The sequence below is a fragment of the Cystoisospora suis genome (genome assembly GCF_002600585.1).
Source record: "Cystoisospora suis strain Wien I chromosome Unknown contig_717, whole genome shotgun sequence".
Taxonomy (NCBI): domain Eukaryota; phylum Apicomplexa; class Conoidasida; order Eucoccidiorida; family Sarcocystidae; genus Cystoisospora; species Cystoisospora suis.
Window position 1 is genome coordinate 4,087 of NW_027153518.1, and position 10,537 is coordinate 14,623.

Here is a 10,537-nt window from a genome sequence, read left to right on the forward strand (position 1 = left end):
TAGTAGCAGGTAGATCATCGAGACCGCTAGTAGCAGGTAGATCATCGAGATCGCTAGTAGTAGCTAGATCATCGAGATCGCTAGTAGTAGCTAGATCATCGAGATCGCTAGTAGCAGGTAGATCATCGAGATCGCTAGTAGCAGCTAGATCATCGAGATCGCTAGTAGCAGCTAGATCATCGAGATGGCTAGTAGCAGCTAGATCATCGAGATGGCTAGTAGCAGCTAGATCATCGAGATGGCTAGTAGCAGCTAGATCATCGAGATGGCTAGTAGCAGCTAGATCATCGAGATGGCTAGCATCAGCTGGATCATCACCACCATGAGAAGCTCAAGCAGAGGAGGGGAAGTTCGGCTCGTGTATGATTGATATACAGCCTCCGAATGAGGAAAGAAGATAGACAGGTCGGCAAGACGATAAAAGAGAAGTGCTCTCAAGAGGAACCAGGAAAAGGATGAACCTTTAACTACCCTGACATGCCTAGAGCTTTCTGTATGACGTGATCTCTCCGCAATTCTCCTGTTTCTTTCCTCTCTTCACATAGGACGAGCGAGCCTGACCTCTTCCCTCGATAGTGACTCCCACACATACCTACTACGGATGCAGGAGGTGTTACATACATGAATATACTCATATACATACATGTACACACGCATATACATGTGTTTATATACAGGGAGAGACATCCACACTCAGATGACAGTACTGGACTATGTGATGCACATGTTCGTACAGCATACTTACATGTATATTCATATATTAAAGATGTGAATATATGTATTCGCCTTCTAGACAAATAGGCACGTGTATGTATACATGGAGGCGCCATATTGAGCCTACGAATGGAACTGAATATTTCGGTATGTACATAAAGATACATATCTATCTACGTACCTGTATTTATGTATGCATACATTGCTGAATCTCAGCGAAACCAGCTAGAGCTTTGGATAGATAGATAGATAGATAGATTAAAGATAGATAGATAGATCATCTACCTCGCTACTTTTATTACATGGCGAAGAAGAGGCCTTCCTCGTACAAGTCAGTCTTGAAAAGATGGACAGTGAGAGAAGAGGAGACTGAGACGTACATTGATAGCGATTTACGGGGAAATTGCATTGTAGATGTAAAATGTTTCTAGAACAGCAGAGAAGAGAGAAGACGAGACAGCTCTTCCCCACACATCCATCTATCTGTCTCCGAGCAACTTCAGTGGTTCTCTGGTACACCCATCGCACTCGACACATTGGTCTTCCCTAGGCTGTTGAAGGATGTATGTTGACGATGTCTTCATTCCACTCAATAAGAATAGAAAGCAAAAACACGACGAAAGGAACCTAGATGAAAGAGCGGGCGTGTGTCCTTCTCTCTTATTTCTATCCCTGCCCTTCTTATTCACTCTCCCACGCTCCCTCTCATGACACGCTGGATCAGAGATTGACGAACGACTCTGAGAGAAGACGGAAAAAAAAGAGAGAGAGAGACAGAGACAGAGAGAAACAGAGAGAGAACTTCCCTAGGCTGGCTCATGCAATCGTTTACTATCCTCTCTGAACGCCCCTTTCTCCGTCGACATCGAGAAGTCTTCACTGTTTTTTCTTATGGAATTCTTTTCTCTCAAATCGACTCCATATGACCGCTACCCCTGTCTCCAAGTGAATTCCATTCAAAGAAAGAAAGAAATGCCAAGGAAGAAAAAGAAGAGAGAGAAGAGGACGTTGTCCTATCAGAAGATTCGACCATCGAGGGACCCTCGGCCATTCCCGCATTCATCGAATTTATCTCTCTCTCTGTCCAAGGAATGATAGTATTGCTACTTCTCTAAAGAGGAGGGGGGACAAACCGAAAAATGCGTGCATGCATGCGGAGAAAATAAAGGCATGCATGCACACGCTGCTAAGAATGACTGGTAGACTCGACCGTACATGATTCTGTCCCTTGAAGAAAAAACAAGTGAAGCCAGAGAACGTCCACACATCTTCTTCTTTTTCACTCTCTTTTTCTTCTCCACTTTCTTCTCCCTGACTGGAAAGAGCATAGTTTCTTCGTCTCCTTCTCTCGGCTTCTTCTTCTGCCTTGGCAGTTTCTTTTCTCTGTCCTCGATGAAGAAGAATCCTCTTCCTTCTCCTTCTCTTTCTCTCTTCTTCTTTTTCTTCTTCAGAATTGTCATTCTTCTCCGTTGAAAAGAAGCTAAGATAGAAATCAAATGATGAAAGACGTGAAGATACGACAACCGAGAGAAGAGAAAAAACAAGAGGAAAGGAAGGACAGAGAAGAAGAAGAAGAAGAAGAAGAAGAACAGCTGGACGCGTATTGTTCGATGCGAGGTTTTCAGCAGATGAAAAAGATGAGACAGGTCTTCTCTCTTTCTTCTTCTTCTTCCTTCTTTTCTTCATCTTATCTTTCTTCTATTAGCATTCCACGCTCTTCCGAGTTAGAGCTCGGACTTTCTTTTTATACTCCGGTAGATCATTCTTATACTGCACCTACACAAAGACGCCGTTTACAAGAAGAAAAAGAGAAGCAAGAAGTTGATAAAGAGAAGAAGAAAGTGAACGAAGGACAAGAAAGAGAGAAGAAGAGTTAGTTATATCACGTTGAGGATGCATAACATCTAAAAGAAGCAAACACATCACGCATGTATACATCACATAATAGGAAGACACTATACACAACATGTATTTCCACACATAATGTCTTCTTCACATGTATACTCTCCTGCTGATGACCAGACATACACATACATATAAATGTATACACTCATACACAAGGATCAATCAGAGCAGACAAATGTATCGATCTCTCGAAGTGTATATCTCTGTAGACATATATATCGAAAGACCCACACAAATGGTCTTTTTTCAATCTATCCATAGCGGTACTTCTTTCTGTCCATACGTGTCTGTGTGTATATCCATATAAGGATCTGTATGCATATATGTCGAAGTTAGATAGAGAGAGGAGGTGCGTGGGGGGTGTGTCTTCTATCGAGACTGACAGCTGCATCGATGTTAGCAGGAGACTCGAGATTTGGTTCTCCGAGCATCGAGATGACTGAGAGAAGAATGGCTTCAACTCCGAGAATAGGTCTCCACCGTTCCTCTGCTTTCTCTTGCTCGTTGAAGACGTCATCGCCAGGCGGATGAAGAATACTTATACACACTCTCCCGTCTGGATAAACTGAGAATGAAAAGAAGAAAGCGAGGGAGAAACAAGGAAAGCTCGGAAGAAATTCTTCACTCGGGAGAATTGAAGATAAAGAATTACTCGGACAACTCATAGACACCTTGTGTTACATCTTTTTTTCTTCTTTGCATCTGTCCGGCAGGAGAGAATGTAGAAAGGTCCAACACTGATATCAACTAGCGAATGCATGCATTCACAAATGAATATCTATTGTTGTCACGTATTTCTTTTATTCTTCTCATTCGTCGGAGATGTCGAGGAGAAACAGGCGGAAATAATCCTGCAGTCCCTCTGTCTCTCTCCCTGTCGACCGGCGAAAGGTCCTTCACCTCAGTCGATCTGGATAGATTAAAGATAGATAGATAGATTAAAGATAGATAGATAGATTAAAGATAGATAGATAGATTAAAGATAGATAGATAGATTAAAGATAGATTAAAGATAGATAGATAGATAGATATAGATCCAGACCACATAAGCCGTGATGCTTGCTTATGTTTTGAACTCCATCCATCTCCGAGAAGGCGACCTATCTCTCCGCAAAGAGAGGTTTGTATGTACATCCCTCTATACATCTTGATCTTCGCAAGCTTCAGAAGACCCGTCACTCAATCTATCTCTCCACAATATAGAACCTTTTTCTCTAATATAAGACGACGCAGACTCCTGCGCTGGTCAGAATAGATAGATAAGAAGACTCACTATTGGGGTGCCACATATCTTGAAGAAATTTCATTTCTGGAGGATGATTTGGGAAGTCTGGCGGGAACTTTAGAGCAGCATTGAAAATTCCGCCTTCGTATAAAGTATCAGGAGGGCCTTCGAAGCAGACTCGCCACGCAAAGAAATCGCCACCTGCTTCATCGTCTAACCCCACACTACAGCCACTTGGACAATCTCGACTCAACTCTACAAGAAAGGGACAGAGACGTAAGAGACACGAAAGAGTCAAGAAAGAAATAAGAAAGAAAGAAAGACATTCGTTTGTGAGGTGGGTTAAATAGATAGATAGATTTAGGATAAATAGATAGATAGGGGGGGGGTGATAGAGATGGAAGTGTCGACCTGTACAGGAATGTATGCAAAAAAAAAATCTTGTATGAATATGGTGGCATGAATATACGTAGAGAGAGAGACAGAGATGAAAGAGATGAGAGAAGGGTGAGATAGAATGAAGAGAGAAACAAGAAAAGAAAAGAAATACAACACTCGGTCGTTTTGTCATATTCATGTTTCCCGCTCGACTCTAGGTTAAGAAAGATTTAATAGAGAAGACGCCACGTGAAGGTTTTTGGCGAGGCTGATGAATTCTCTCTCTCATTTTGAATAGGAGCATGACTTGATCGTTCTTCGTTCTGTGTATTGAATGCATGCCTATGTCCTCTCTAGGGTGTACATACACCGTGAAGTGTCACGGGTATCCAGAGAGACAACAGGAGAGAAAGAGAGAAGACGTGTTTTTTCATCGTAGATATGGAAAAGATCAAGAACCTAGTGCATATGCATAGATAGATGAATACGTAGATCAATCGATCAAGAAGAAGGAAGTTATCTTTTGAATACAAACACTTTAACGGGAAAGTAGGCAGTTACGTACACAGAGAAGGAGAAAGAGAAAACAACAGCGCTGCAAGCAATCTTTACCCGAAATGAGAAGCTTAGACAATTCCAGCCCGGTCCCTAGATGTATCTATCTATTCTATATACTCCAGAGGAACATCATCTAGTTACCTACGTCAACTCTCTATATCTATCTGAGATAGGCAAGTGTTCCGTGGGGAGTCCTCGATTCTTATAAAGAAGAAATCTCCTCTCTTCTTCGAGACAGCCGCAAGGAAGAGATATCTGGAGCATCGAGGCCAAACCGCCATCCTATCTATAAGGAAAGTTGCAATTAGGGGAAAGAGAAATTTTAGAATCTCCGTCATTCACCAAAGATAGGAGCTAAAAGTGAAGATACATCTTGAGCTATGGAGAACCTACCGAGAAATTGTTTCTTTAGCAGTTCCCTAGCAATCTTCGACATCTTCTCAAGGCGAAGGAGGAGGAAGTGAAGGATGGAATATCTCTGAATCGATTAGGAGAAGGAAGAAGAAAAGAAGATACGACTCGAGAGGCTTCTCCTTCTTCTCCCTTTGTCGTTTGCACGTTCTCTTCTCTTCCGTTTAATAGAGGACGAAAGAAGGAAAGAGAGAGGAGAGAAAGAGATAAAGAAAAGGGTCAAATTGTCTCTTGCTGACTGGAAAGGATTCAAATGGAGACAGCCCGATGATCTGCTCCCCCTCAAAGACATGACAACTTCCTAGTAGAGAAGAGCGTGTCTTTCCGTTGCTCTTTCTCTTCTTCTTCTTGATAGAGGACAGAGAAGAAGAGAAAGGAGAAAGCTTCTTAGGTTGAGAAACCTTGAAGAGCTAGCTGATGCTTCGTGGAGGGGTGTGAATGTGTATGTAGGAACGTGTATGTATGAATATGTATGAATGGATTTGTACGTATGAAGGTGTGTGTACCAATGGATCTCCCTTCAGTGCTTGCCTACACTACACAATAGGGAGTGAACGCGTGATGCTTCCTTGCTTCAGTAAAACAACTTGCTTTCTTCGGCTTCTATGGACAAAATAAAAAGAAACGAAGAAAAAGGAAGCGGAGAAGGGAAGTGCGCCATACAAAGCCGAGAGTGGCGAGAGAAGGTGACAGGTGTTTTCTAAGGGGAAGAGGGGTAGGTGCTAAGACACAAGAAACGTGTGGAATGCATGAATAGACAAAGACAAAGAAAGATCCTTTCTCTTTGTGAAGGTGTCAGTTGAACTCCCACTTTGTCAATCCTGTATGAAACGCGGCCTGGGTTGTACCTAGACTTGAAGAAAGGCATGAAAGAATCACTACGAATGAGCTCTTGAAGATATCGACTGCTAAAATTCTATCTAGATGTTGAAATGGAAGTTCACCCGGACGTATATGACAAAGATGTTTTCGCTGGTTTGAACTCAAGTCGAGTCAGGGAGAGGACCGGCGACTAGGTCGGTACATGGACGTTGAGATATCTTTACAAACGTTGAAGAGATGAGAAAGAATGAAGAGGAGTGAAAAAGGAGGTGTCTTCCTCAAAGGATGCAAAGACTGTAAGAGGGGACCTAAGATGAAGAGCGAAAAGGAGAGAGATAAAAGAAGGAATGGACGACGGACGAAGAGAAGAATCTTACAGAGAAAGAGCAGACAGGACATCAACCCCTCCCGTGCGCGATGCTGTTTCTGAAGACGTAAAGAAGGCAGAAAGCTACACCTTTTCGAAGTAGATGAAAGTTAGGGAGAAGAGCCGGAAGAATCACTTCAAAAAGAGATGTGGAAGGACGTCAAACGATGTGAAAAGCACAAGGAAAGAGGTGCATAGAGGAAGGAAGGAGGGAGAGAAGAAGAGAGGAGAGAAGAAAACAGGGGAAGAAAACAAAGGCGAACTCGAAGCACAAACCCTTGAAAGGCTGAAGAAGGTCTTCTAGGTCCACCATACAAACACCTTGAGAAAGATCCAGAGAAGACTTCTTTCTTTCTCCCTCCCTCACATTCAATGAGAATGAACATGAAAGGATACCTTGGTCTGTTCCGAAAACGCTTTTTTGCGAACCGTTCAAAACCCGAGTCACGAAAAGAAAGAAGCAGTCCTAGGAACAGCCGTCACGGCGTGTGTCGTCACCCGAATGAGCATGGATGTCGCCGTTGATAAGACGATCCTGAAGGAAAGTTGTTGTTGAGCGAGGGTGAAAGCACAAGCCAAAGAAGAACACACATTCGCTGCCGCTCAGCTCTTACCAGCAGATCTCATCATCTCTCCATCATTCATTCAGCCGAACGTGTCGGCTTATCTAGAAAAACAACATCGGGGAGTCGTTTCCTGATCTCTCTTGCCGCCACCTGGAGGAAGGAGGCATAGGCACAGCACAGTCCTACTACCATCATCCCCGAGTGTACATACACCCCGTTACTCCCCCCCCCTTAGAATCACGGACGGAGTGACTCTCCACTGACTAGGCGCAAGTCGCTACTGCAGCGACAGCTACCCCTCCCGCTTGTAGTTAGCTTGCTCATCGCCGTCTTTCGTTGTTCCACAACGAGACGAGACTGACTGATGGTGATGGTGACGGCTGAGGCATGTTTCATGTGTTTCGTGTTCAATCGAAGATCGTTACTTCATGGAAACGTCTCCCTCTTTTTCTAGGAGAAGCCTTCTGTTTCATCTCGGTTCTCTTTGCAATGAAACACACCGAAGCGACAAGCTCGTGAGAATCTAAACAACCCAAGAACAGCAAATGAGCTGCTCCATCTTCCCGGACGAGAGCGGGGGTTGTAATGAGCCGCAGGAATAGGAGTCCTAGTACCTCTCTGACTTCTGTCGCAATTATCAGCAGGACGCCGACTCTCTCGTCTACTTTTTCTCTTTCCCTTTTCTTCCGAGCAAGAAACTTCTTCTTTCTTATAAGAAATGTCTTCATTTGTCGATGTTAAGAAAACGAAGCCGTATTAAGAGAGCTCTTTCTCCCTCTTTCTCCCCTAGTAGTGTGCTCAATTTGAATCGGCCCGAGAGTGGCTTGGGGCGTTCCCTGTTGTACTGCATTCATTCCTCGGGCGTTAAGTGTGACTCTTTCCGCTCCTTCGGTCCGTCCCTTTCTCCCCTTCCGTTGTTCTTTTTTTTCCTGTATCGACGAGTTTGACTCCTGGTGGTTTCTGTCCGATCTCTTTTGAGATGTTCAATCACTACGGAAAAGCGTAGTTGAGGTAAAAAGGAACGCTTTTTCTCTCTTGCTGAATGAAAGAAACACGCCTCTTGCTAGCTTCCTCCCTGCTAGCTGTCATTCGTCATTAATTAGACCTATGAACGAGAGTTTCTTATTGTTATGTTTTGAGACGTACCTCAAGCTACCCAGAACTTCAAGTTATCTTGCATTCGCTATTATACCTGAGAAGTTAAACGGAAAGGCGGCAGATCGCTTCGAGGCATAACAAAAGAATCCGCGAGACACTCTTTCTTCTCTCTTCTTTCTCAAGGTCCCTCGTATCCACCTCGATCTTCGACAGCTCCTTCTCGACTTCATTTGAAGAGTTCGGACGTTTTTCTTTCGTTCTTTCGGTAATTCATCTGTTTCTTTTCCTTTCATGTTTCTTCTCTTCCATTTCTGTCTACCTTTCTATTTACGTAGCTGCTGTTTTTTTCTTTGCGCGGCATACGTTGCTAGAAACATAGACTCTCCGTTGTCTCCCTTGTTTCTTTCTCCGGTGTCTCTAGTGCACAAAGAGAAATCGAAGACTAAAGCATGTACATACAGGCACAGGTTTTGATCAAAGTGAGAAGCCCTCGTTGTTAGTCCGCATGACTAGAGTCTAGAGAGCCACCTAAGATAAGATTTGGTATCTTCTTCTTCTTTTTCTCATACAATTTTGCTTTTCCATCTTTCTCCTGTTTTGTGTTTGCGGCAAGTCATGCGAGCACGCTCTTTCTTCGGCGTCTATCGTTCTCGTCTTTTCTTTAACTCCTCTTCTTTTCCTTTACTGCCCGGTCCTTCCTGTCTTTTTTTTCAACATACACCATCTCCGTCTACAGTGTATCCATAGCTAAAGACATCATCATGTACACATATCATACCCACATACAAACATCACTTCTCTTTGTCTGTATCTGCGTCTCTCCCTTCATAGTGTCTGTCTCTCTCCGTCTCTCTGTATTCACTGGACTTCTTTTCTCTTGTGTTGTGTTTCAGAAATCTCTTTCAAGGTCTTCCGTCCGTCAAGAAAATGTCCGACCCTAATCAGCCGACGCACGTCACAGTCACCGTGTACTGTGCGAGAGATCTCTACAGTACCAATTTGATTGCCAAGATGGTGAGAAGAAGATACATAGCTAGCTAGACACTTCAGCTTGAGCTGGCTGGATGGATGGATGGATGATGATGTCGATGTAGACGCGATGTGTCCAGATCACTCCAACTCCAGCTGCATGCATCCGTTAGCAGAATGATTCTAGACGAATATGAACTTGAGGAAGAAATCTGGAGAAGTTTTCAAGAAGAGGGAGGTTCTCAAGCAGAAGAAGAAACAGCACACAGGATCTAAAGTGTAGGTAACTCTCCTTTTGTACTGCCGTTTGCTCTCCATCTGATAGGTGACGCTTCTTTCTTTTTCTTTGTGTAGTCACTCCGACGAATAGATAGATAGATAGATAGGTCACAGATAGATAGATTTAAGATAGAGAGGTAGATATATAGATATCATATACACACGTACATCTGTATGTACTTTCCTTACCTTTCCTTTCAAGTGTATGACTTCATCCTCTCGTCTTGGACTGCTATTTCTTTCCTATATACATACGTATCTATATACATGGGTTTCCTTATTTTCCCCTTTTTCTTCTCTCCGTCTCTTCTTCTCTATCCTTCCACTTTTGCTTCTGTCTCTCTCTCGTTGCCCTCACTCTCTCTGTCCTTGTCTCTCTGTCTCTGTAGGATCCATACTGTATTGTATCGATGGGAACACACGTGTTCAAGACGAACGTCGATGACCATGGAGGTAAAACACCTCACTGGAATCAAACCTTCAGGATGGATTATGCTGGCGAATCACATATTCGGTAAGAATCGTTACACACGGTAAAAGAAGAAGGAAAAGGAAGATAACGGTAAGAAGCTTCCACTCCACCTCGGCTTACGGGCTCGTGGTGTGTGATCATCGTGTATGTACACTATGGAGGCTCTGTGTCGCTATAGATACAAGCACGACGTCTAGGGATGGATAGTTTTCATCTTTCTTGAAACACATTCCTTTCTGTCACGATGAGGAAGGGGACGTTGAAGGTGTCTCCCCATGTTTCCCAGATCTTCTCTTCTTCTTCGTTTCCTATCGATAAAAAGAAGAAAAAAACGCTCTCTTTCTTTCTCCTGTGAGGCTTCATTCACCTTTGCTCATGTCGAGCATGTTCTCCAGGCGGATCATCTTACGCGACGTTAGTTCTATCTATCTATCTATTTTGAGACCATCGATATCTTGTTTCATCTTCTATCATGTTTCTGCCCCTATCTTCCTACCGATCTCTACCTATCTATCTATCTATCTCTGTGTCGCTAACAGCGGTTATGTGTATCAATCTTTGTTTGTATGTTGTTTTCTCTTGCAGATTCAAAGTGATGGATAAGGATAAACTGTCGAAGGATGACTACGTCGGCATGGCTGATGTCACGCTCTCTCCTATCGTCTACGGCACAAGGGTCTATAATAGTGAAATTGAGGTAGGAAGATGAAAAACAGATAGATAGATAGATTGATAGATAGATTGATAGATAGATTGATAGATAGATAGATAGA

General features: G+C 43.2%; 2 protein-coding genes across 2 annotated transcripts in view; one reads left to right on the top strand and one right to left on the bottom strand.

Moving 5' to 3' along the window:
- The window catches only part of CSUI_001794 (uncharacterized protein), an 8,604-nt gene extending 1,614 nt beyond the window's left edge, over nt 1-6,990 (bottom strand). The window contains exons 1-4 of the mRNA XM_068061998.1: nt 5,174-6,990; nt 3,893-4,099; nt 2,999-3,184; nt 1,095-2,490 (exon numbers count right to left, since the gene is read on the bottom strand). Of these exons, the coding sequence (XP_067926025.1) occupies nt 1,783-2,400 (618 nt within the window). The 5' untranslated portion in view covers nt 2,401-2,490; nt 2,999-3,184; nt 3,893-4,099; nt 5,174-6,990 and the 3' untranslated portion in view covers nt 1,095-1,782. The remainder of the gene's footprint in view (nt 1-1,094; nt 2,491-2,998; nt 3,185-3,892; nt 4,100-5,173) is intronic.
- Nucleotides 6,991-7,246: 256 nt separating this feature from the next.
- On the top strand, nt 7,247-10,461 carry CSUI_001795 (elicitor-responsive protein; the record flags this gene model as incomplete). Its single annotated transcript, XM_068061999.1, has 5 exons — nt 7,247-7,957; nt 8,228-8,309; nt 8,938-9,058; nt 9,682-9,806; nt 10,350-10,461. Coding segments are annotated over exons 3-5 (324 nt in total), but the record flags the coding sequence as incomplete, so codon positions are not given.
- Nucleotides 10,462-10,537: the final 76 nt, after the last annotated feature.